General features: G+C 38.7%; 1 protein-coding gene and 1 long non-coding RNA gene across 3 annotated transcripts; one reads left to right on the top strand and one right to left on the bottom strand.

Moving 5' to 3' along the window:
• Positions 1–1346: 1346 nt before the first annotated feature.
• Positions 1347–25088, bottom strand: rel (v-rel avian reticuloendotheliosis viral oncogene homolog). Of its 2 annotated transcripts, none has more exons than XM_058064289.1 (11): positions 24984–25088; positions 24539–24577; positions 22086–22225; positions 20291–20439; positions 18471–18562; positions 9894–10034; positions 8053–8157; positions 7677–7892; positions 6621–6686; positions 5755–5823; positions 1347–4331 (listed from the first exon to the last, which is right to left on the bottom strand). In XM_058064289.1, the coding sequence occupies exons 1-11, from the start codon at positions 24988–24990 to the stop codon at positions 3529–3531; spliced, it is 1827 nt and encodes a 608-aa protein (XP_057920272.1). In that variant the 5' UTR covers positions 24991–25088; the 3' UTR covers positions 1347–3528. The 2 variants fall into 2 exon arrangements, with proteins under 2 accessions (XP_057920272.1, XP_057920271.1); XM_058064288.1 differs by having other exon boundaries at positions 5755–5826.
• On the top strand, positions 15971–20452 carry LOC131114003 (uncharacterized). Its single transcript, XR_009121556.1, has 3 exons — positions 15971–16292; positions 16806–16946; positions 20198–20452. It is a non-coding gene; the product is annotated as an uncharacterized LOC131114003 (long non-coding RNA).
• Positions 25089–25896: the final 808 nt, after the last annotated feature.

Genomic DNA, 25896 nt, shown 5'->3' on the forward strand with positions numbered 1-25896 from the left:
TCTGGCCAATTTATGTTATATATTTGTAATATGAGGTTTTCAGCTAACTTAGTACACAGAAATATATTTTTTAAAGCTGGTAAATTTACATGTTTCACATTAAATGTAAATTGAGTTGTTGTAAATTCCTTAGTAAATTCCTTAATTCATTATTAATGTAATGTTTAGTACAGGCACTGTACCAGTACCAGGCAACTTGCGGGGCAACTAAGGGGTCCTCAGTAGGACCACATATAGCCATTCGAAACCAGACCCATTAAGACACACTACTCACTAATTAATCTGTTGAATGGAAATTAAACTGTAAAGCAATAAAGTTCACAGTTCTGCTACTGCGTCCGGACTCACTCTCTGACCGGAGTTCTGGTGTGGATGAGGTCCTCCAGCGAACCCCCCTAACCCACATACAGTCCATACATCTCCCCCACGGGAGCATTGTTGGCACCATTTGGAGTTTTATTTCCAAAGGTGAGTCCCATTAAATGCATTCTTAGTTGCCTCTTTTTATCTGTTTGTGTATCTTTAGAACACATAGAAAATGTGTTCATGTCACATATAAGGATTGTGAATAAAAGTGCGTATTTCCTTAGTGCTGCTGTACTTTAAACCTCTCCGCCTTGATTTGGACATCAGTGCTGAACCTAGTGAGGATCAGCGGCACAAAAAATGGATGAATCAAGTCTGAATGTAACTATTCACAACAATAAGATTTTCTGGGATTTTCCCTGCGCTGATGCACTGTGACGCGTATCTTCAAGCAAAACGTTTGCAGCTCCGCATAAGCACCACTCTGTAATTATAATGGCTGTCAAATTGCAGCCTTCAAAGACGTTATCTAAGAGAGCATCGATGTAAGAACATGCAACTGGCTGTAGAACTAGCAACAGTAGCGTTAAGAACTGCTGTAGTAACAGTATCGTTAGACTTCTTTGCATAGATACTCGGCTCGTGGGCCTGTTCGAGTACGGTGGGAGATAAGGGCTGGTTCCAAAAGGAGAAAGGGGCGGAGCCAAGGTCCAGTGAGGCTGGGCTTGACTGGAAAAGGGTGGCTAAACAGGTCGGCCATGTCTATTCCCAACAATGTTAAGTAACATTGTTGCAGGCATGATAATTATGAACATAACACTCATGCACTGTCAAAAGCAAATGTCCTGTGATTATAAATACATGAAATAATTACTTAATTATACATAAGTATGAATGTGAATGTGAATGATTGTTTGTCTGTGCTGTATGCGCCCTCTGATTGGCTAGCGAGCGCTCCACCGTGTAGCTAAGTTAGCCGAGATAGGATAAGCAGCACAAAAAAAAAGTATGCATGCATCATAATCCAATATTTCCTTTAATATCTCAATCTGTAAATTAATCCAATTAGCGTTTGTGACATGCATTTTCTCACAGATAATTCTACTGTCTGTAAAACATTTGCAGCATTGCTTCAAATGCTGGTATTTTGAAAAAGTTCTTTAGCCTTCATCCCGACCATCAACACTGACTGAGACGTTTGGATGACAAAGTGACCACAAACGCATCGCAACAACGCAAAATGCAAAGTCATCACACAAGAAATGCTGCTTTTTCATCATACAAGAAATGCTGCTTTTTAATTCAGTTGAAAAGCCAGCATTTCAAGACCCCTGACCGGAAAAAACCCAGTAGTGACAACAACAACAATCAGCACAGGGCAGGAGTGGAAGTATCACGATCAACTCAGAAGACTTCATGAAGAAAAAGTACAATGACTTCAGCCGATGATGCAAACTGGTCATTAGCAAGAAGAACAGGAAGGCTAGGCTGGAATTTGCCAAAAAGTACGCTGACGACTCTCAGAAACTTCTCTTTTATGGAATGATTCATTTTTCATCCATAGACGGCTTATCTTTTGTTGTTGTTTTCACCTCTAAATGCAGTCTACACGAGTATTTACTGTTCCAGTACTTCTGGAGGGCACCGTGTATCTGACAAACAAGGGGTTTTCAACGCAGACGGCCGATACGCTGTTACAAAAAAAAAAATAAAAAAAATAAAAAAATAAAAATAAAAAATAAAAAATAAAAAATAAAAAATAAAAAATAAAAAATAAAAAATAAAAAATAAAAAATAAAAAATAAAAAATAAAAAATAAAAAATAAAAAATAAAAAATAAAAAATAAAGTTAAAAAAATCAATAACAAACTATATTAGGAAAGCAGGAAGTGAACAAATGTAACAGTTACTGATTGTAAAAGTACCAGATGGAGGGGTAGGATTTAATAAGCTTTGCTTCTTCCTACTCCTTTTGGACATGTGGAACTGGGAACTGATTATGGGATGTTGAAAACTACCCACGATGTGTGTTTTATTATTGCCTAGATGGGGAGGGGGAAGGGGGGGGCAATGCAGCTCACAACAAAAAACAGCAAATATGGGAAACATCAGCAGTAATTTTACAAAGAAAAATTAGTAGCAAAGTTGAAACCAAAAAGAAAATGAATCATTTTAGGAAAATTGGGTTGCCGAAAAAGTTAAAATATGGGAAATCAAATCTAAATGTGGAAATAAATGAATAAGTACAAAGTAAAGTAAAAAAAAAACTTAAACTGTATTATGGAAAGCAGGAAGTGAACAAATGTAACAGTTAGTGATTGTAAAAGTACTAGATGGAGGGGTAGGATTTAATAAGCTTTGCTTCTTCCTACTCCTTTTGGACATGTGGAACTGTGAACTGATTATGGGATGCACTCAATTGTAATCTGATGCATGTTCAAATGAAATTAAACCATTACCATTACCATTACCATTACCATTACCATCATGTGCCTCCAAAGCCAGGAAATGACAAGCTACTGGACCAACTACGTTTATTCAAACGGCATTCGGCAGCAAAAATCCATCAAAACCAAAGTACAGTAGTTAACAATTGTCCTTAAACATATCAATGAAGCAATGAATGATACAATAATCATATTTACGAGCGTATAAATCAAACATTTGTTAGAAAACATGAAAGAATAAGACATGATCACTGATGTGACATAGTCATTTACTAAGGAAATTCACAACTCTTGTGTGCTTCCTCAAATTTCCTCAATGGGAATTTTAGTACCTTGTCAATTCCCGAGCAAGCTCTCGCCCGAAGACGGCTGGAATAGGCTCCAGGACAAGCGAAACGAAAGGGGTGTCATGGTCAATCCCACAGGGAACCAAAACTCCGAGCTGATTTTATGTTGCGGACCAAAGCGGACTTTTGGTCTGGATCTGGCACCCATCTGGCACCCTTGGTAGGAATGGTCGTAACAGTAATACTGCAGCTTTCAGGAGTAGTTGATGCCGGAAGAATTGTTTGTTTGTCCGAAATGCGGTCCCACTCAACAGTCCCACGTGTCCAATGACGGATTTGTCCTGCAGACCTGAGTTTGACTCACGGACTACATCCTTGATCTGGTTCTCCAACTGGTTGAATCCACTCAAGCTGGGACCGGAACAATGAGGAATGTTTCTCTTCTGGGAGTCAATGCTAAATGAGATCAAACAGGAACTCCTTGGATGTCATTCCTTGTAGTTACTGCTTTGACTACACGGATTGACCGTCTCGGCTCTTAACCAGTCCGCCACAGTTGCAAAGTGAGTCTCGGAAGGCTGAGTTTTTCCGCCAGCGTCTTGCCTCGACACATTCATGCCATTTCCCAAACAACGAGGAAGCAGGTTGGTGTAAGTGTTTCCATGGTTTTCTCCTGGGAATGTCATGACAGGTACGTTGGACTCTTGTCCTATCGGAATCTGGGGCTCCTGCTTGAGCGGGAATCCGATCTGACACCCTCCCCTGACTTGGCCCTTTAAAAATTCATTCTTTTCCATCCCTTCCAAAAGCGGGAACGATCCTATCCCAAGAGCTCCGCCTTCTCCGACAGGTACGGAGCAGTCAAAGGTCTTCTGAAAATTGTTCCAACGAGATTGGAGACCCTGGTTCTGGCTCCCGAGGTGGTTCTGGCCCGGGTGATCAGAGGCCCGTTCTTCCCTCTGGTGATGCATGTAGAGGAGTGAGTGGGACTCGGGCTGGCTCATCCCAGCCGCATCCAAGCACTGCAGGTCCCTCATGGAAAGCTGAGGGAGTCCATCGCTTTCACAGGAGTAACCAGAGGCACGGTTTTGATGCTGTAACTGATTATTCTTGGGATGGGACAGCTTGGTCATGGCGTTAGAAGGATTGATGCTGACGGTATCCATCGGGATTACCGCATTGGGATTTGTCCAGGAATGGTTGACCGGAACGTTTGCGTGGTACGGTTGGTTGAAGACAGTCGGTTGCTGCTGCATTGAAGGTGAAGGCTGCCTCATGTTGTACATGTTGTCTGGAAAACATAAAACATGACTTCAGTGTGTTTGCATGATACCACAATCCATAACTACCATGAAGTACTTTTCTATACCCATACAATACAGTATATACACACAAATACTGTATATTCACATATACATACACATTAGCGGTGTGATCTTACTTATTGTGTGGAAATATGGGCTAATAACTATAAAAGCAATCTTCACTCGCTAAATGTACTGCAAAAAAGGCCAGTAAGGATAATTCATAATGCCGCCAACAGAGAACATACTAACTCCTTATTTGTAAAATCACAAATACTTCAACTTGCTGATATAGTTCATCTTCAAACAGTTCAAATAATGCAATTATTTCATAAAAAAATAACAAATTAGCTAAAAATGTCATTGAATACTTCTCTACAAGAGAGGAGAAATATGATCTCAGGGAAGAAGTACATTTGAAACACTTCTATGCTAGGACTACGTTATGCTAGCCATAGCATTTCAGTATGTGGAATCAAACTATGGAATGGATTGAGTAAGGAAGTCAAACAATGCACAACGATGAGCCAATTCAAGAAACAATACAAGCAGTTGATGTTTGCTAAATACAAGGATGAAGAGTCTTGAACCAGTCATGATGTGCTATATATATCACTATATTGACACGCACTATGGTACCCATTATGTCATTGGATGCTCATATCACCTCGTACTTTGGTACATGACAAAAAACAAAAAAAAGAAAAATAAAATTTTAAACTAAAAAAATTAATTAAAAAAATAATAAATTAATAAATAAAATAAATTTGCTAAATACAAGGATGAAGAGTCTTGAACCAGTCATGATGTGCTATATATATCACTATATTGACACTTACTATGGTACCCATTATGGCATTGGATGCTCATATCACCTCGTACTTTGGTACATGACAAAAAACAAAAAAAATAAAAATAAAATTTTAAACTAAAAAAATTAATTTAAAAAATAATAAATTAATAAATAAAATAAATTTGCTAAATACAAGGATGAAGAGTCTTGAACCAGTCATGATGTGCTATATATATTACTATATTGACACTTACTATGGTACCCATGTCATGTCATGTCTATGTCATTGGATGGTCATATCACCTCCTACTTTGGTACAGGGCAAAAAATAAAAAATGTAAAAAAAAATTTAAAAACAAAAAAAAAATCAATAAAAATTAATAAAATAAATTAATAAATAAAATAAATTTGCTAAATACAAGGATGAAGAGTCTTGAACCAGTCATGATGTGCTATATATATCACTATATTGACACTTACTATGGTACCCATTATGTCATTGGATGCTCATATCACCTCCTACTTCGGTATGTGATAAAAAAACAAACAAACCAAAAAAACAAAGCAAAAAATACCAATACATACCATACAATTATTATTATTATTATTTTTTTTACCTTTCTGCATGTTGGTCCTGTTATGTGGCACGGCCCTTTGCCTGCTCATCGCCAAACCAGAAAATGGAACTGCTGAAAAATGCAGAAAGCACCTTTATGTTATTGAGCTACTATTACATGCAAACATACAGTCCCGCTGCAAATTTTTACATAGACTCATCATAGTTTATGGTTTAGACTCATATGGATTTATTTTCCCTAGATTGAACGTTATTAAACTCCTGATAAAACTTAAGTTGAAACATTGCACTGTTGGATCTTTAGGTGGCGAATCTAATGTTCTCAATTGGATTTAGATCACACAGGATGGTCCAAAAGAGTCAGCTTATCCCCCCCCCCAATATCTCCACATAGCCAGCTGCCGTTTGACGCCCCTGCACAACCTGAAGTTGAATAAAAGGTAACTTTGGTAAAGTTCATCTGAAATCAATGACCACATGGATGAACCTTGGATACCATCGGGTGCCCCAATAGGGGACATCTTCAAAAAATGGTGACCTTCTCTGACCTAAACCCTTCAGAAAATGAGCAAAGAATGCTTAAAAGCTTATTTACGTAACAGGAAAACAATTCAGACTTGTGCTAGCGGCTAGTTCATATGCTACAAAAATGTCTGGTCAAGATGAATCTTCCTCAGCAATATTTAAGCAAGTATAATTTGGGGTGTATTTATACTGTATATTTTAACCTGTATGTATAATTGAGATAAAATTCTAAATAAATCAAAACTTCTTTTTTGATTTTTTAAAAATTATTATTATCATTCTATCCCTTCAAATAAATCATTATGGGCCCAATTTTGATACTGTATGGCATGAATTACCATGATGAGCGTATGTAAACTTATGACAGGAAGTAAATCTTACCTGACAATCCCGTCATCTTCATTAAGTTCTCTCGACTGCGCTTTTTTCTATTATAGCCGTAAGGGTCTATAAAAAAAAAAAAAAAAAATGAATACACCATAACTTGGTAATACATTATAAATACATGATAATAGTAAAATGTACACAATACATGTCCCACAGTATTTATATGTTTATGTTTTTATGCTATGCTAATAATATTTTTTCCAGATGCAAAAGTTTGTTTGGCTACAGAAGCAATACTTGTAGCTTCAACGGTCGGTCAAGTGCGCTGGCCACACCCCGTTGGTGCAACGTAGTTCGATTCCACCCTCGGCCGTTTCCTCCCCCATTCCAAAAAACATGCTAGGTTAATTAGCGACTCCAAATTGTCCATAGGTATAAAATGTGAGTGTGAATGGTTGTTTGTCTATATGTGCCCTGTGATTGGCTGGCCACCAGTCCAGGGTGTCCAGGGTGACAGCTGGGATAGGCTCCAGCACCCCCCACAACTCTAGTGAGGATAAGCGGTAGAAAATGAATAAATGAATGAATATTGCAACGTTCTTCTCGTGAAAATTATTTTCTGTAAAAAAAAAAAGTTTAATTATATAATATTATTTTCTCGTTAGATTACGGCTTTATTCGTAATATTTCAACTTTATTTTTGTTAAATCCATTTTTGCATTTGGTGCTTGTTACTTTATATTTTTACAATGTACTGAAGGCTAATAATAAAAAACAGCTGTGGGCTGCCTCAGGCCCCTGTGCCGCACTTTGGACAACCCTGTCTTACATTATGACTCACGAGTCGTGAGCAGTTATACATTTTACACTTGAAATGAGTCTAATAAATATGCCAGGCATATTTAGACGATGGAAACTGAAGAGAGAAGGGGAATGTAATAATCTTAACAGTCGCTTTTATTGCAAATGTTGAAAAGAACGATTACTCGGTTTTTTGTGTTTTTTTTTTTTTTTTTAACCATTTTCCTGGTGGTCCTTGAAGGTAACCCTAGGATCTACTGTACTATGGTAGTGACTTCTTCTTCAAGCATTCCCATTCACAATGCCTACCTTTGTCATCGGGGAGATATCGGAAATCCAGCGGTTCGCTGACCTCCTGATCAGACGGTCGCCGCAGCTGCATTTGCACCGTGACCGTCTCCGTTATCGAGGTGTTATAGAAAGGCGGCGTCTTAAACACGACGGCCACTTGGCGATGAACATCGGCTTGGGAGAATGAGCCTTTGGCCTCCCAGCCATCGGAGAAAAATCGTACCTCGATGTCATCTGAAGGAAAGACGGCGATGGGAAGAGAAAAAAGGCCATGAGCATGCAAAGAGATGGAGGACAAGAAATGAACGAATGAATGAGCTGGATGAAGAAGACAACATAGAAGAAAGACGGACATTATCATGTTATTCCAAAGTATCTGACATCCATCTTGTACCTTTTTGTACTTTATCACAAAGCAGGAAGATCTCGTCTCCTCCCTTCACTGAGCCGCTGTTGCTGTTCACCCGACAGATCTTCAGCTCTGCCGTTTTCGAAGCCCCTGACATTTTAAACGTGCAGCACAGCATATGGGTCATGTGACATGTCAGCTCGTTTACGTGCCTTCGTTTCACGTTGTTACGAACACGGTCATGGACTTTGGTTTCCACTTGATGCCTCATCACATTCGCTCACATGTCTGATGCGAGAAGAGGAAGTGCTCCATGGTAACGGTGTGTTTGAGGGTTAGCGTGTGTATATGCGACTTCCCCTTTCTCAATGTGTGTGTGTGTGAGACGACCGCCCGATGAAGCACCTGCAACCGTGTCGAGACGCGTACATTGTCATTCTTGTGGTTACCGATGTAGTAGTTGTGTGTTTCTCAGGTTCCTGATGGATGAAGCTGAAGTGGTTTCAGTTAATTGACTAATCGATTAATCCCTGAGTGGACATGAATATCCCGTTTTGCTAATTAAACAAATCTAATAGGTCTGCTTTCATGGATGATGAGGGAAATGAAGAAGATCTCCATCCTGTTTTAACTTCCGGTGCCTACGTTCCGTGATTGGCCAGCGGCATCAAACCAAAAGAGGTAACGAACGTGTTTGTTCATCCATCTAAAACCACAGACAGTGTGCAACCGCACTTGCTTATTTGGCTGAAATAGTGCAAAAAGTATGCACCACGGCTGCACGGCGGCGAGTGGTTAGCACGCAGACCTCACAGCTAGGAAACGAGGGTTCGATTCCATGATTTTGGAATGTGGGAGGAAACCGGAGTACCCGGAGAAAACCCACGCATGCACGGGGAGAACATGCAAACTCCACACAGAGATGGCCGAGAATGGAATTGAACTTGGGTCTCCTAGCTGTGAAGCCTGTGTGCTAACCACCCGTCCACTGTGCAGCCCTGGTTCAGTATATTTTTCATCAAAATAGTAGTCATGCCAAAATGTTGTGTTGCTGCTGGATGTTCATAGTATTCAAGTGATACTGTCGTGGGGGTGCTGGAGCCTATCCCAGTAGTCGAGAGGCGGGGTACACCCTGGACTGGTCGCCAGCCAATCACAGGGCACATATAGACAAACAACCATTCACACTCACATTCATACCTATGGACAATTTGGAGTCGCTAATTAACCTAGCATGTTTTTGGAATGTGGGAGGAAACCGGAGTACCCGGAGAAAACCCACGCGTGCACAGGGAGAACATGCAAACTCCACACAGAGATGGCCGAGGGTGGAATTGAACCCTGGTCTCCTAGCTGTGAGGCATGCGTGCTAACCACTCACCACCGTGCAGCCCACCTTTTTCAAATATTAATTCATTTTCTACCGTTTATCCTCACAAGGGTTGCGAGGGGTGCTGGAGCCTATCCCAGCTGTCTTCGGGCAAGAGGCGGGGTACACCCTGGAGACTGGTGGCCAGCCAATCACAGGGCACATATAGACAAACAACCATTCACACTCACATTCATACCTATGGACAATTTGGAGTCGCTAATTAACCTAGCATGTTTTTGGAATGTGGGAGGAGAAAAATCACGCAAAAACCGGTCGAGGGTGGAATTGAACCCTGGTCTCCTAGCTGTGAGGTCTCTGCGTGCTAACCACTCGACCGCCGTGCAGCCCAGTTCATATTTCGAGTGGTTAAAATGTGACCTCAAACATGACCTGTGTACTTATTAAAGGTTTTATGACAGTCAGTGAATAATTACTTCAGCATTATTTTCTATAATAAGTGTCCGTTTCATAAAAGCATATGCATAAATTGATCCACAAAAAAAAAGTCACTCACTGTTGTCATAGATGGGGTTGCTGACCACGGGGTTCAGTGCTCGGGTGTAGTGGCTGGTCTCATCCTGCAGGAAAACCTGTATACACAAGCGGACCACGTTGAGGTCATACTCGTCTGTCTGCAGCAGCTGCTCTCGCGGCACTGAGGTCACACACACAAATACACAGAGGATTGGCATTATCAGAAAGAAAACAAACATGGCGGCATACATGTGTGTATTTAGTCAAATAACTTCAGTTACGGGCTGGCGACCAGCCTCGCGCCCAACCCGAGTGAGGAAAAGCGGCATAGAAAAAGGATGGATGATGCATGGATGAATTGAACAACTTCAGTTTTGAGGGTATAGACCACTTTTTTTCCTATCAGCATACTCTTCTAATGGCAGTGCGCCATAGAAAAGGAAAGCCAATAAATTCAATATCATAATCAAATCAACTTTATTTGTAGAGCACTTTTCCTGCAAAGATATGCAACACAAAGTGCTTTACAGAATTAAAAACAATTACCACAATTAAAAGGAATAAACAAAGAAACAAAAGAAAGCCCCTCCCACCCTCCATACTAGACACACCCACACCCACACCCACGCAATCACACACAGTATAGAGACATGGCATGGCACTGAGGATCAAGGAAACGCCACCTTTTGGGGGCCGTCCACACTGGGAGGAGCCGCAGGCCGTGCCATCGGAGGACCAGCATCCGGGCCCCCCCGACTCCGACACATGGGCGGACCCCCACATTAAAAAGGGAGGAACCCCCAGCCGGCCGAGTCGAAGGGACCCAAGGATGGTATCCCCTCAGCAGACGCGACACAGCCCCCACTGTGGAGGACCCCCCCTGAGGAAACACTGTTAAAACGACTAAGAGCATAAAATAGGACTAAAAAGATAAAAACGTAAGAAAAGTTTAAAAATATGACTTAAAAGCCTGATTAAAAAGGTGCGTCTTTAATCTTTTTTTAAAAATATCAACAGTCTCAACAGTCCTGAGGCTCTACGGCAGGCTGTTCCACAGGTGGGGGCCATAGGGGCTAAACGCTGCCTCACCGTGGGTTTTCGTTCCGGGTTTTGGTATTGTTAAAAGGCCAGTACCGGAGGACCGCAGGGTCCGTGGGGGGGGGGGGGGGGTGATATGGTAAAAGCAGATCAGATAAATAAGAAGGTGCAAAACACACAAAGCGGAAAAATGGCGACCAACATTGGCCACGTCGAGCCGCTCCACTGCCGTGACCATCATGAAGGATAAAGATGGCATCCTTAGAAATGTGTGCCAGGGTATCAGTAAATAAATCTGTATTTTTTAAAATAAAAATAATAATAATAATTTTGGGCGGCACGGTGGTCTAGGGGTTAGCGCACAGACCTCACAGCTAGGAGACCAGGGTTCAATTCCACCCTCGGGCATCTCTGTGTGGAGTTTGCATGTTCTCCCCGTGCATGCGTGGGTTTTCTCCGGGTACTCCGGTTTCCTCCCACATTCCAAAAACATGCTAGGTTAATTAGCGACTCCAAATTGTCCATAGGTATGAATGTGAGTGTGAATGGTTGTTTGTCTATATGTGCCCTGTGATTGGCTGGCGACCAGTCCAGGGTGTACCCCGCCTTACGCCCGAAGACAGCTGGGATAGGCTCCAGCACCCCCCGCGACCCTCGTGAGGAAAAAGCGGTAGAAAATGAATGAATGAATGAATAATAATTTTCATGCCAAATTTCAAGGCTTGTCTTCACTTGTCCTGCATCTTGCAGGGACGTCTTCCCTGCACTGCCAGTCAAACAACATACCAGTAGTTATGTGTGTTATATCATACTCATCACACTGCAATATCAGTGAACGGTACTATTGTGTCATTGGTGTACTGTGTATATATATATTTATTTTTGTTTTTGCTGTGCGTGCAAGGTTGTGTTTTGGTTTTTAGCCAAAATGGCAGCGGTTCAGAAAACTCGCTGGTGGACATTTTTATAATCACAACTTCATTTCACTCGTATTTTATACTTGTTACACTGGCAGATGACAAAATTATTTTATGATTACGAGGAAGTACTTTCAATGTTTTTTTTTTGGTTTTTTTTCAGCGTTTCAATGCGGAAACATGTTGAAAGTGCAATATATTAAGTTCTAAATGAAGTATATTATATTGACAGTTACTATGGTACCCATTATGTCATTGTATGGTCATATCACCTCGTACTTTGATACGAAAAATTAAAAAAAAAAAAAAAAACAACCTTCAACTATATTAGGAAAGCAGGAAGTGAACAAAATTAGTAGCAAAGTTGAAACCAAAAAGTCGTAGAAGAAATAAATGTAATAATTTTAGGAAAATTGGGTTGCCGAAAAAGTTAAAATATGGGAAATAAAATCAAAATATGGAAATAAATGAATAAGTACGAAGTAAAGTTAAAAAAAACAACCTAAACTGTATTATGGAAAGCAGGAAGTGAACAAATGTAACAGTTACTGATTGTAAAAGTACCAGATGGAGGGGTAGGATTTAATAAGCTTTGCTTCTTCCTACTCCTTTTGGACATGTGGAACTGGGAACTGATTATGGGATGCATTCAATTGTAATCTGATGCATGTTCAAATGAAATAAAACCATTACCAAGTATTTCTATAATGCCTCATATTAACTCACTAGCAAGATCTCATAGTGTATAAACTGGTCATATATTTCATCTCATTTCATATTATCTGTATTTATATATAACTGGGTAAAATACTTGGGTTGTTTATATTGTTTATTTTTTTGTATTTTGTACTGCTTAACTGATTCTGTACTCTTGCTGCTGTGCAATGCAAATTTCCCCACTGAGGGACGAATAAAGGCATATCTTATCTTATCTTATCTTACTAACAAAACTTCCGCTAAATAAAGTAGGCTAGAAGTCCCAGCTAGGGCTAACAAACAGCTAGCGTTGATGCAAAGCAATGCATTGTAACTATAAACACAGGAAAGGTGACTAAAACACAATGAGGATGCTAACAGGATGCATTGACTTTGAGGCCAAAACAACAATGAACTGTCGACGAGCGGAAGCTCGAGCTGACCTACATTAGAAATCAGAACCAGGTTGAGCTCCCGGCTCATAGACACATAAGAAAAATAACTCTCATGCTCATGCGTTTCACTGTGTAAATGTGTCGTGGAGCTGAGTGGTGGGTGGACAGGAAGTGACAGAGCTTGCTTGTCTTTGGGATTACGCCCACAAGAGTAGCCCACGTTAGGGATTAGATTATTGTACGGTGTTGTGAGATCATTCAATAAAAGCCTGTTGTCCACTTCCATCAAGTCTGGTGCTTGTGTGTCTCAACCAACATTACAGTAACATTACTGACACCTAGTGACCAGTGTAGAATACTACATATCATCACGTCTTTGAATGAGTCTTCTGAAAGCCTTACATTTGTATTTCACTCTTACTTTTACTGCTTGAAAATGTTTGGTTTAGACAAAATAAGGTAAAATGTGCTTAAATATGTATATATTCTTTTAGTAATAATAGGCTGTATTCAACCATGACACAATGACATTTGTTTGCTTATTTTTTTTTAACTTTAAAGGGTGAAGCTGCGACATTTGAAGCGTAAAGTGGTGAAGGATTACTTTATTAGCTATTAAAAGCTGGATTATTTATTTAGTAATCCATTTAGAACCATCTATCACAGGGGTGGGCGAACGTTTTGACTGGTGGGCCGCGTTGAGTTAACAAAATTGTCCGGGGGGCCAGAAAATATATTTAACACACACACTTTTTAAAATAATAATAATAATAATAATAATAATAATAATAATAATAATAATAATAATAATAATAATAATAATAATAATAATAATAATAATAATAATAATAATAATAATAATAATAATAATTATTATTATTATTATTATTATTATTATTATTATAAGTATAATAAGTATAAATAAAATAAGTATAAATAAGTATAATAATAATAATAATAATAATAATAATAATAATAATAATAATAATAATAATTATTATTATTATTATTATTATATTCATTGCTAATAATAATAATAATTATTATTAACAATGAATATAATAATAATAGTAATAATAATAATAATAATAATAATAATAATTATTATTATTATTATTATTATTATTATTATTATTATTATTATTATTATTATATTAATTCCAACAAATAATATCGTGACAAATTATTATTAGAATGATAATTATAATAATAATTATTATTATTATTACAAGTAATAATAATAATTATATCATCTTGCATTGAATTATTGTCTAATTTTATCTGTAAAAGTGTCATACTATCAGCTATATGTTGGTGGGCCGCGTTGAGTTAACAAAATTGTCCGGGGGGCCAGAAAATATATTTAACACACACACTTTTTTTAAATAATAATAATAATAATTATTATTATTATTATTATTATTATTATTAGTAGTAGTAGTAGTAGTAGTAGTATTATATTAATTCCAACAAATAATAGTGACAAATTATTATTATAATGATAATTATATTAATAATTATTATTATTATTACAAGTAATAATAATAATTCTAAGATCTTGCATTGAATTATTGTCTAATTTTATCTGTAAAAGTGTCATACTATCAGTTATATGTTTGGATATCCCGTTGTTCAGGAGCACTTTAAACATCAGACCACATCAAATTACAAAGTTTAATTTTACTTTTTTTTTAACTTTTTTTTTTTTATTTGACTTGCAAGTCATATTGCCAGCTTGTATGTTAAAAGTTGAAATACTTAGAAAGCAACTGGCGGGGCCGGATTCAAACACTTGGTGGGCCGCATGCGGCCCCCGGGCCGTAGTTTGCCCACCCCTGATCTATCACCACACACACTTTGCAGGGAGACTGTGATATACCCACACACACGACTTTTCGCCTCTGCCTACTACCCTTTCTCTCAATTTCTTTCTTTTGTGCCGATATGGAGGTCACCCCCGCCTACAATTTGTTACCACAGTGACGCTCGGTAACGTCACAGCAGAGTGGAAAGAGCGGAAAGAGGTGTGCGCGTATGTGTGTGTATGCCTGCGCCTGTACAACTGAGAGGTCTGATTCCCAACACAAGCTGGTTTGTGACGTGTGTGAAAGCAGTGGGACCAGAATGAGTGTCAAGCGAAGTGTACCTTCAGCCGTGGCGCTGCCTCGCACGAGATGGAAACTCATTCATCGAAAAAGTGATGATAGCACAACAAGTGCAAACAGCTCGTTTAACTTAGTTTAACTGCTGGCAGAAACGTTAAAGATCAATGCATTTATGCACGCAAGTGACATCTTTCTTTAACTTCTGTTCTTTCGCTTCCCTTTTGCTGAGATGACACAAAAACTACAAAGATAATACAATGAAACCTTGGTTAGCGTCATCAATCAATTCCAGAAGGTCCGACTTTAACCAAAGCATACTCTAACCAAATATATTCTTCCATAAGAAATCATGTCAATCCATTTAATCCGTTCCAGAGCGCCAAAATGTTAACACAAAACACATGTTTATAGTTTTACATGCAAAGAAACTACTCCAAATGCATATCAAAACATTTTATATTTTAAACAATTAAGTGTTCGCAATTTGTTTGATTGGGTGGAATTAATTGTTAAAATAATATACCAAAGTAGTTGATCACTCTCAAATTGTCTTCTTGTCATTTCTGAAGAAGAACAGAAGAATGAAAAGTGGCGCTCCATATACACAGACTTGCACTGTAGCAACTTCATGTGTAAAGTACATAAAAAAGCTACAATAAGTTAACATGGCTAAACAGTATAAAATGCATAAATGTGTTTAAAACTGTTTAAAAAGTAGTACTAATTCATGTTTGATGTATAAAATGCAGTTGGAAATACAGACTCCTCACTATTTTTAAAATATGTTTGTGTCTAAAATAATAAAAAATCTCCATTGTTGGTGTTTGGGTGTAATACCGCAAAGTCCACTAGGGGGTGCTGGCAACGATGCTGGTATAGAGTAAGTGATAAAACAACAGAGGAAGAATAAATCCTACACATCAACTCATTGTGGACTATCTTCCTTATTCTGTACCACAGGTCAGTTTAAAGGAGAAATAATTTATACAAAAAGCTGTAAAGAGTGGAGAAAGTTGCTAAAGCAAACAGCTGACTAGAAAGTGTTTTTTTATTAAACGTTTCGTAGAGAATTTGAGCACGTGAGATGGCTAATGCTAGCAGGCCATAATGTATGATGAATAAAAATCATACATTGTTGGTGTTTGGGTGTAATACCGTAAAGTCCGCTAGGGGGTGCTGGCAACGATGGCGGTATAGAGTAGGTGATAAAACAACAGAGGAAGAATAAATCCTGACGGTAAATACACATCAACCCATTGTGGATTGTCTTCCTTATTCTGGACCACAGGTCAGTTTAAAGGAGAAATAATTTATACAAAAAGCTGTAAAGAGTGGATAAATTTACTAAAGCAAACAGCTGACTGGAAAGTTTTTTTTATTAAACGTTTTGTAGAGAATTTGAGCACGTGAGATGGCTAATGCTAGCAGGCCTTAATATATGATGAATAGCATTAAGCAGGCTAATTGAAATATATGTTACTGATATTATTGTACTAAAGATATGTGTAAAGTATACATTATATGTGGAAATTCTCACTAGATTGACATGTGAAGAAAATATCTTAACGTATCAATGGTATTGTAAAACTGCTTAGTTAGTGTTCAAATGTTTGACTGATAATGCTAGCAACAAATAGGCAAGTGTTAGTATGCTCGTCTTATGAGTGTTGTTATTGTTCTGAGAGGAACAATAAATCCTGATGGTGAATACACATCAACTCATTGTGGATTCTTATTCTGTACCCCAGGATTTCAACTCATTGCTTTTATTGTATTATTTATTATAACTTATTGCTTTTAGATGTTCACAGACATGGAAGAGAGGAAGTTATGCTGTCTGAAGCAGGAAGCAGCCAAGTTTCTGAGCAGAAGTGACCCGGTGAGAGTGAGCCGATCAGCAGTCTGTGGCAAAACTGCTTCCCGTCTTGGAGGGGGCACTACGGTAAATGAAATAACCAATACTGTTTAAATTGTGTACAGTGTGTACAATCTGTACTCAGGGATGGAGGGTTGGCTCCAGCCCACTATCCCCCCCATCTGACACAACTCAGCGCTGCATAGAGGCTTCTTACTTGGTCCTTCTTCCAATCCTTTTTTTCAAAATTTAGAATAAATAAATTGGAGGCTAGCTAATTAGCTTTGTAGCTTGCGATACCTAAAGCGGCAGTTGCCTCGTGTACCTGCAGAGATCCTGTATCCTGCATGTAAGAGTTGCGCAATGTGGTGTAAACAAAGTGTATCAATGCCCATTCTTTTACAAATGTACATGTATTGTATGTATGCCAGATGCATGTCAGACTGACACTGTATGGCTGCCATTTTTTTTTTTAGTTTAGTGAGGATTAAAACAGCTTCATATGGATCATGAGTAGTACTAAAACCGTCTGACATCCACAAATTCAAGCTAGTACCAAACCCATTCAATTCCTAGTTTTACAGACTCATAAAAAGCAGCCAAGTCTGCTTTTAACCTCATCTTTCTGAGCCGGGGAACCCCCCTCGGTCAACCCGTCCCTCCCCCTCTAATGAATCCTGCATTCCCAGCTCTCACGTGGCATCTTCCATGTGCTCAATTGAGCAACTGTGACCAAGAATGGGGAAGTAGCTTAACGCCTGTTTGCAGCAGAGAGAACCGCTGAAGTTTTAACCACAGCGACAACAACACAGACAAGGCAGTATTTCAACTTTATGATACTAAAATGGTGGTGTTATTCTTGGAAATTGATGACTTTTTCCTTATTAGCTAACTATCAATGCATTAATTTTCTATGCTGCTTATTCTCACTCGGGTCGCGGGCATGCTGGAGCCTATCCCAGATGTCTTAGTGCGAGAGGCGGGGTTCACCCTGGACTGGTGGCCAGGCAATCACAGGGCACATATAGACAAACAACCATTCACACTCACATTCATACCTATGGACAATTTGGAGTCGCTAATTAACCTAGCATGTTTTTGGAATGTGGGAGGAAACCGGAGTACCCGGAGAAAACCCACGCATGCACGGGGAGAACATGCAAACTCAGAGATGCCAAGTGGAGAATCAAACCCAGGTCTTCCCCATCTCCTGACTGTGAGTCCTACATTCACACTCGTCCACCGTGCGGACTGAGATTAAAACTATTGCCTCTTAATATTTTGGCTTTATACTTGAAAATTTTTTGCTGATTTTTTTCTTAGTTTATTCGTTAAATTACTATATTTTTGGAATGTGATGCAGGCTGATAGAAAATCAGTAACCGGGCTTTACTTTGGACAAAAAAAAATTAAAATCAATAAAAAAATATGAATTATTTAGGGGGGCTTCAGAAGTGCTGGACAATATTGGATATTGGTAAAAAGCCAATATCAACCATCACAGTGATGCTAAAATATGAATTCATGCCAAGTGAAGCGTTAGAATAGACAATATAATAGAATAGAATAGAGTAGACAAAACGTGTATAAAGAGAGTAGCGATGGACTCACCATTGAATGGGTTGATCCCTCTGCTAATCCTCTCGATAATGGCATCTTTCACCTCCTTCTTCTTCACACACCGGATGCCCAGATTCTGGAAACTGAGGTCATAACAAACTGTACTACAGTATGTAGATGGATGTGTTTTACACAATGTTATAATAAGCAACCAGAATTCATTCAGTAGAAAGTGCTGTGCTAACTTTTAAACTTTTAGCATCATATTTGGCGTACAGGTCCCTCGTTTATCACAGTTCATTTGTTCGAAACCTGCGATAAGTGAATTTCCGTGGAGTAGAAGTCCTTGAAGTTGAATATTTTTGTCGTTTAATTGCACAAATCAAGTTTGCTAACTTCTAAATGCATTTTTTTAAAATTATTAGAGCCCTCTAGAGATGAAATCATGAAATAACACCCCTATAGTCGTCTTTACATTCATATTACCCAATATAGTAAACATAATGACCAAAAAAAAAGCCATTAAGACGTAAATGTGTTCTGGTGCTAGGGAAGTTGAGTTGGGGGGTGGGGGGGCAGATAGGATTGAGTTGAATAGGGTTGAGTTTTAGAAAAGCCTGTTGTTCCGGCGATCAAGTTTGGTGCTTGTGTGTCTCAACGAACATTACAGTATCAACCAGTGTAGTCAGCGATGACATCGCATATCATCAGACGTCTTTCAGTGCCTCTTCTGAATGCCTCATATTTGTATTTGACTTTATTTAGCCATTTTTATGCGTGAAGTAGTACATGTACTTCAAACTCAGGCCCGAGGGCCAAATTTCGTACGGCCCGCGGAACTAGAGCTACCTGCGTTATTTAGCAAATCCTCAAGTTAACTATTCCTCTGGACTTTTTATTTTAAAAGTGGAAAGAATATTGTATTATATAGAATGAAATTTACAACCATTCTTAATAAGCATGCAAGATAAAGAATAAAAGTCGAAATAATTGAACTGTACACGACTAAAAACAGCCCGTAAAAGTTTACCCGGCCTGTACAAAAAGCACAAACAATGACAAAATCCAACTCCCATGTAAAACAAAAAAATGGGGGTAATGTACCCCCTCTCCCATGTGTTTGAGTTTGACACCCCTGAAATGAAAAATGCATTTTTTTTACTAATCTTAGGCCGCACTCAAATGCAAAACAGCATGATTTATTAATTAATGTTGTATTTTACTACCAAAAAGGTCCAAAATACCAATATTTATTATATAGCTTGAAATTTACAACTATTCTTAATAAGATAAAGAATAAAAGTCTAAATCATTGAACTGTACACGACTAAAAACTGCCCCAAATTATCTGTTTACCCATCTGTCTGTACAAAAAGCACAAACAATGACTTTAATGACAAATTCCGACTCCCATGTAAAAAAAAAAATGGGGGTAATGTACCCCCCAGTGTGTTTGAGTTTGACACCCCTGAATTTGTAGGCTTCATTTTTTTTTACTAATCATAGGCCGCACTCAAATGCAAAACAGCATGATTTATTAATTAATGTTGTATTTTACTACCAAAAAGGAGCGTATTGCAAATTCTACACGTCAAAATATTCTGACTGACTCACACGCACAACCTCAGTTTTCCCTTTCTACCGCACACAAATATCAGTGATGTCACTCGGGGAATTCCCGCATTGCCAGCCTTCATTTTTGTGTGCGAGTGTGCATGTGTGTGCGTGTGTGTGTGTTTCCTGGCGTGTCTATGTGAGAAACTACTCTTTGTTTTCAGGTAAGTGAAAGTCTTGGTGATGCTCGCCTGATGGAGGAAGCGAGGAAGGCGATAATCAGGTGAGCGGAAGGTGACGTGCGAAGGCCAACTCACGCAATCACTTTGCGATCCGGCCCGAACTCGGCCTCGTAGTATCCGTCTTTGCAGTCCTTGCCCACCAGGCCGTGCGGATGCGGCCTGTATGGCTCGTTCTTTGTCACCAAATAAACACACACTTTACCCCGGCCGCAGTAATTCAGAATCTAAGGGGGGAGAAGAGAAGACACGCAGAGTAGGGGGGGGGGGGTGAATCTCGGCGCTGAGGACGATTCCATACACATCTCCATGCACTGCCAGCGATACGATACTTTAACGATACATGGAATTTTCTGGCGATACGATGCGATTATCATTCAGTTCAAATCAATGCAATCCGATATGATGTCATTCAACATAATGCAAATAAACAAAAGGGAAAAAATGGAATTCAGTATGGTACTACAAAAAGTATTTGGCTGTATTCCTTATTGGCACTTGGTAGTAAATTCAACTAAAGTGCTGTTTCTGTTTTTTTTTTACTATGCACCACTTCTTGATCATTGTTTTTGCCATCTTAATGGCATATATTCCTGTCTGCAAAACATACTGCTAATATGAATGAGCTAGCAGCTAGGCTAATACAGTAGTGGGGAGCAGAAAGTAAAACAACTTATACCCTTTTTAAAACAGTTTCAAAATTCAGGAAGAAGCCAAGCTGAAGCTGTGCTGGGGGGGGGGGGCACAGGGGGTACGGACAAATAGCTAGGTTTTTCCCCGGTGTCCGACGAGGAACTAGAAGGGGAGGCGGCGGTAGACTTGTCAGTGTTGTGGTGTCCCCATTTTAAGGGGGTCTGCATGTTTTCCGTCGTTCTTTGAGAATCCATATTGTTTCCAAACATACCATTTAAACGTTGCGGGGGGGGGGGGGGGGTTAAATATAGAAACTTGCGTGTGAACGTCCATGCTGTTTTACTAGTAGTTGTATGTGCCTCACACTTCCGTCTGTATTCAATACAAAACACCAATTAATGATGGTGCATTCACTGCGCCTGGGGAACAGCATATGGGGTGAAGTTGAACATTAATAAAACAGCGCTTGAATCGGATTTTACCGATACCCACAAATGCATCGCGATGTGGCTTCCGTCCGTATTCAATACAAAACACCAAATAATGATGGTGCATTCACTGCGCCTGGGGAACAGCATATGGGGTGAAGTTGAACATTAATAAAACGGCGCTTGAATCGGATTTTACCGATACCCACAAATGCATCGCGATGTGGCTTCCGTCCGTATTCAATACAAAACACCAAATAATGATGGTGCGTTCACTGCGCCTGGGGAACAGCATATGGGGTGAAGTTGAACATTAATAAAACGGCGCTTGAATCGGATTTTACCGTTACCCACAAATGCATCGCGATGCGGCTTCCGTCCGTATTCAATACAAAACACCAAATAATGATGGTGCATTCACTGCGCCTGGGGAACAGCATATGGGGTGAAGTTGAACATTAATAAAACGGCGCTTGAATCGGATTTTACCGATACCCACAAATGCATCGCGATGCGGCTTCCGTCCGTATTCAATACAAAACACCAAATAATGATGGTGCATTCACTGCGCCTGGGGAACAGCATATGGGGTGAAGTTGAATATTAATAAAACGGCGCTTGAATCGGATTTTACCGATACCCACAAATGCATCGCGATGAATCCAGATTTCACCTGTCAATTCCATCCATACCCGGTGAACGAGCTGATGCATTCGCATCGATGTATCGATTAATATCGATGATTTTCCGCACCCTTAACGCAGAGACAGTCGAGGCATGGAAGTGAAAGCCAAACACAACATAATCATCACCTGCAGACTGGGGTAGGTTCTGTTGTTGTCCGTACTTTTCTCTCCGAGGATGCTGCCGGCCGAGCGACCCTCACACTCGTATCGGAAGCGCATTCCTTTCCGCTTGGGCTGCTCGAAGATCCGGATCGCTGGCTCGGCCACTGGGAAGGAAAGGAAACAGTCAGCTGCTGCAGCAGGAGGATGCCTGAAGGTGGTGATTAATCTATGCAGCCATGATTAATGGATTATCCAAATAATCAACAACTAATTAATCGTTTTTTCATTTTTATTATTATTTTTTTTAATACACTTTTTTGGGGGGAATTTTGACCATCATCCACAGTCCTTATGTGACACATGGATATGAGATATGTTGTAAATATATAAAACAGATTCAAAAGAAGCAGCTAATTAATCCAAGTGATGGGACACACCTTTTTTTTGTTTCTCTTTATTTCCTGGAAAAACTGAACTACACCAGCAATATGCACGTACTAAATACATTTTTATTCGATTAGAATAATTAGTATGTTATGCTATATCACTAGCATTTGGATAAATAAAGCTTTAACATCCAGCTTTAAATTTACAAAAAAAAACATAAAAAACAAATAAATTAAATTATGTCTCAAGATCCTGCTCAAACGTTCACATTCTATTAGCTGTGCTAGCTTAGTTGCGTCCCATTACGTGTATTCTTAGTTACCTCATTTTAGCGGTTTGTATACTTTTAGAATGCGTTCAAGTCTCACATAAGGGAGCAGTTTTTTGTTAAAAGGAAAATATTTTATCTGTCCGCCATCCCTGAAAGCGGACATATTTGTGTTTTCGGCAAAACAGAATCAGCTGTGACTTTGGAAAACATTTTGCCGCCTTTTCGGATATATGTCGCGGACCAAACCATCATCTGATTGGTTCGTCCGTTTAACACAGATGTATTTTCCAGAGTGCCACATCCTAAAAAAAAAGGAAGTATGCAAGAGCATAAATATATGATATCTGTAAGCTTTGTGCTTCTTTTCAATGTTCTTATGACATCAAATCATTAGAAGGTGCCGAAAGCCACAAATGGCCCCCCAGGCCGCACGACATAGCGCTCCAGTCTGAGGTGTAACCGCTTCCTTTATTCATCAAATCGACAAGCTGCATATTAATCGACTAAGAAGAGAACTATTAGTTGCTTCTGCATGTTGGACTAGTGCAGGGGTGGGCAAACTTTGGGACTCGTGGGCCGCACTGAGTTAACAAAACTGTCCGGGGGGCCAGAATATATATTTTTATAACACACACACTATTTTACGCTTATAATTATAACAGTCCACCTTGAATTATTTGTCTAATTTTATTTATTTATTATATATTATAATGATTAATTATATTATATATATTAATTTTATTATAATATATTTTATATATTTATTTTTTATTTTATTTATTTATTTGTATATATATATATATATGTATATATATATATATATATGTATTTGCTTATAATTCTAACAGTCCACCTTGAATTATTTGTCTAATTTTATTTATTATATATTCTAATGATTAATTATATTATATATATTAATTTTATTATAATATATTTTATATATTTATTATTTATTTTATTTATTTATTTGTATATATATATATGTGTATATATATATATATATGTATTTGCTTATAATTCTAACAGTCCACCTTGAATTATTTGTCTAATTTTATTTATTATATTATATTTAATCTACATATTATATATATAATTTATTATATATATAATAATTATATTAATTACATTATATATCATTATATTATATTTTTATATATTTATTATTTATTTTATTTATTTACTTATTTGTATAATTTTATCTGTAAACGTGTCAGATTATTAGCTATATGTTTTAAATATGTTCCATATATCCCTTTTTTCCAGAGCACTTTAAACATCAAACCACAAACTTTAATTTTACATTTTATTTTATTTTTTAATTATTTTTATTGTTTTTTTTTTACTGAATAAGACATCCGACTTGCAAGTCATGTTGCCAGCATGTATGTTAAAAGTTAGAAAGCAACTCGCGGGCCGAATTCAAACACTTAGTGGGCCGCATGTGGCCCCCGGGCCGTAGTTTGCCCACCCCTGGACTAGTGGTTTGCCATGTCCAGATCTGGGTTTAGATCCCCATTGTCTTTGTGCGTGGTTGTACTAGTGATGCCTCTGTGAGGAACTAGAAATGAACCAGGAAGTTGTGGACATATGACAGATTGCCCTGACCAGAATGAGAACGCGGGTTGCGAGTACGAAACCATCTTAGCCGTCTTTCTGTCCGAACCATGTCAAACGGATAATGACCAAGCTGTGATGAGTGATGATGTCACTTCTAAGATAATGATTTTATTGTCATCTACACGTCACTACTCATCACTTGCTTACCATCAAAACAAAACCAGGAAGTGACAAGTATTTTGACAAGGGGAGTCGTACTTACTCATGTGTGGATCGACCCCGAGCATGGAGGGCAGAAGATCTGCAAGAAAACAGCAGCTAGCATGAATGGTCTACTCAAACTTGAAAGGAATTAGCATTAGCCATATTGTTAATTTAGCTAGCATACAAAATATTTTATATTATTTTTAAATTTACCCATCCGGCATTTTCAATACATGTCTACATTACGGTCAATGCTGGAGCCTACCCCAGCTGATTTTGGTTGCGCCAGTCAATCACAAGGCACATATATTGCACATAAAAACAAACATTCACATTCATTTTTTTGTAACGTGTGAGGAAGCACTGGAGAAAACATGCTAACTCCTGTGGAGATTCGAACTTAGTTAGCAAGGCGGGGGGGCTTGCTAACTATCAGGTTAATTTACATCTCTTATGTGTGACCGGAAGCAGCTATATAGCGAAATAAATGACTTTGTACTCACCATCCATGATGCCAAAGCAAACACACTCTTGACTCGTCACAAGCTTCTGTCTTGATTTGAGTGACAGCGGACAAGAATAGTTATGGAGGAAGTGCCCGGGCGGAAATCCCCTGTCATATTGGACCAATCAAGAGGCTGCGAGTCACACCAGAGATCTTACAGAGTGGAGAGTGTTCACTCGCGTTAAAGGTGTTAGAAGTTGCGGGGAAAATGCCAAGAACTTCAGTCAATTGTCATCTATAACTGGAAATAAGTCTTTTTGACGGTAGTCAGTTGGTTCTTCTTCTCTCACAATGAGCTATTGTATGTTTTTTAAACAATGGCTAGGCTCAACTTACATAGAAAAATGTTTCACAGATGTTTCTGCCGTTGACAAGCTTTATACCGCCACCTAGTGACGAAAGGATGAAAATACTGTCCGTGTTGCTCCATTCAAAAAAGCGGTGGGATTATTGAGCTGCATAAGCAAGGCCTCTGGCTGTGTGCTATTGCTGCTGAGGTTGGATGCTGGAAGATCCTGAGGCTTATTGAACAAACAGGTCAAGTGATAGACCCCCAAAAATGTCACCAGCCCTGAGCCGGAGGATCTGATAGGCTGTCTGTCAAGACCAATGATGGTTGTTATTGGTGCTGAGTGAAGTCCAATGACAGACACAGAGTGGCAATAAGTTAAACTTTAAAATGACATTTCCCCATCATATTACATGTTTTTGTATTGCGAGTTTTATTAAATTATTTATATAAATATTACATATTAATTATTTATCTTTCTTCAACTAGATGCTCATAAAAGTACAGCTGTTTTTTTCCATATCTATTTTTAACCCATTGCCAATTTCTTCTGGTGCATTCATGGTAATGGTTTTATTTCATTTACAATTGAGTGCATCCCATAATCAGTTCACAGTTCCAC

This window comes from Doryrhamphus excisus, chromosome 2 (assembly GCF_030265055.1).
Source record: "Doryrhamphus excisus isolate RoL2022-K1 chromosome 2, RoL_Dexc_1.0, whole genome shotgun sequence".
Taxonomy (NCBI): domain Eukaryota; kingdom Metazoa; phylum Chordata; class Actinopteri; order Syngnathiformes; family Syngnathidae; genus Doryrhamphus; species Doryrhamphus excisus.

Bases quoted from the DNA above. Each gene is read 5' to 3' on its own strand.
- rel (XM_058064288.1), bottom strand. The intron at 10,035-18,470 runs GTGAGTCCATCG...GTGTGACCTCAG, and splicing joins AGGGATCAACCCATTCAATG to TGCCGCGAGAGCAGCTGCTG. The intron at 4,332-5,754 runs GTAAAAAAAATA...TATGTTTTCCAG, and splicing joins CAGGACCAACATGCAGAAAG to ACAACATGTACAACATGAGG.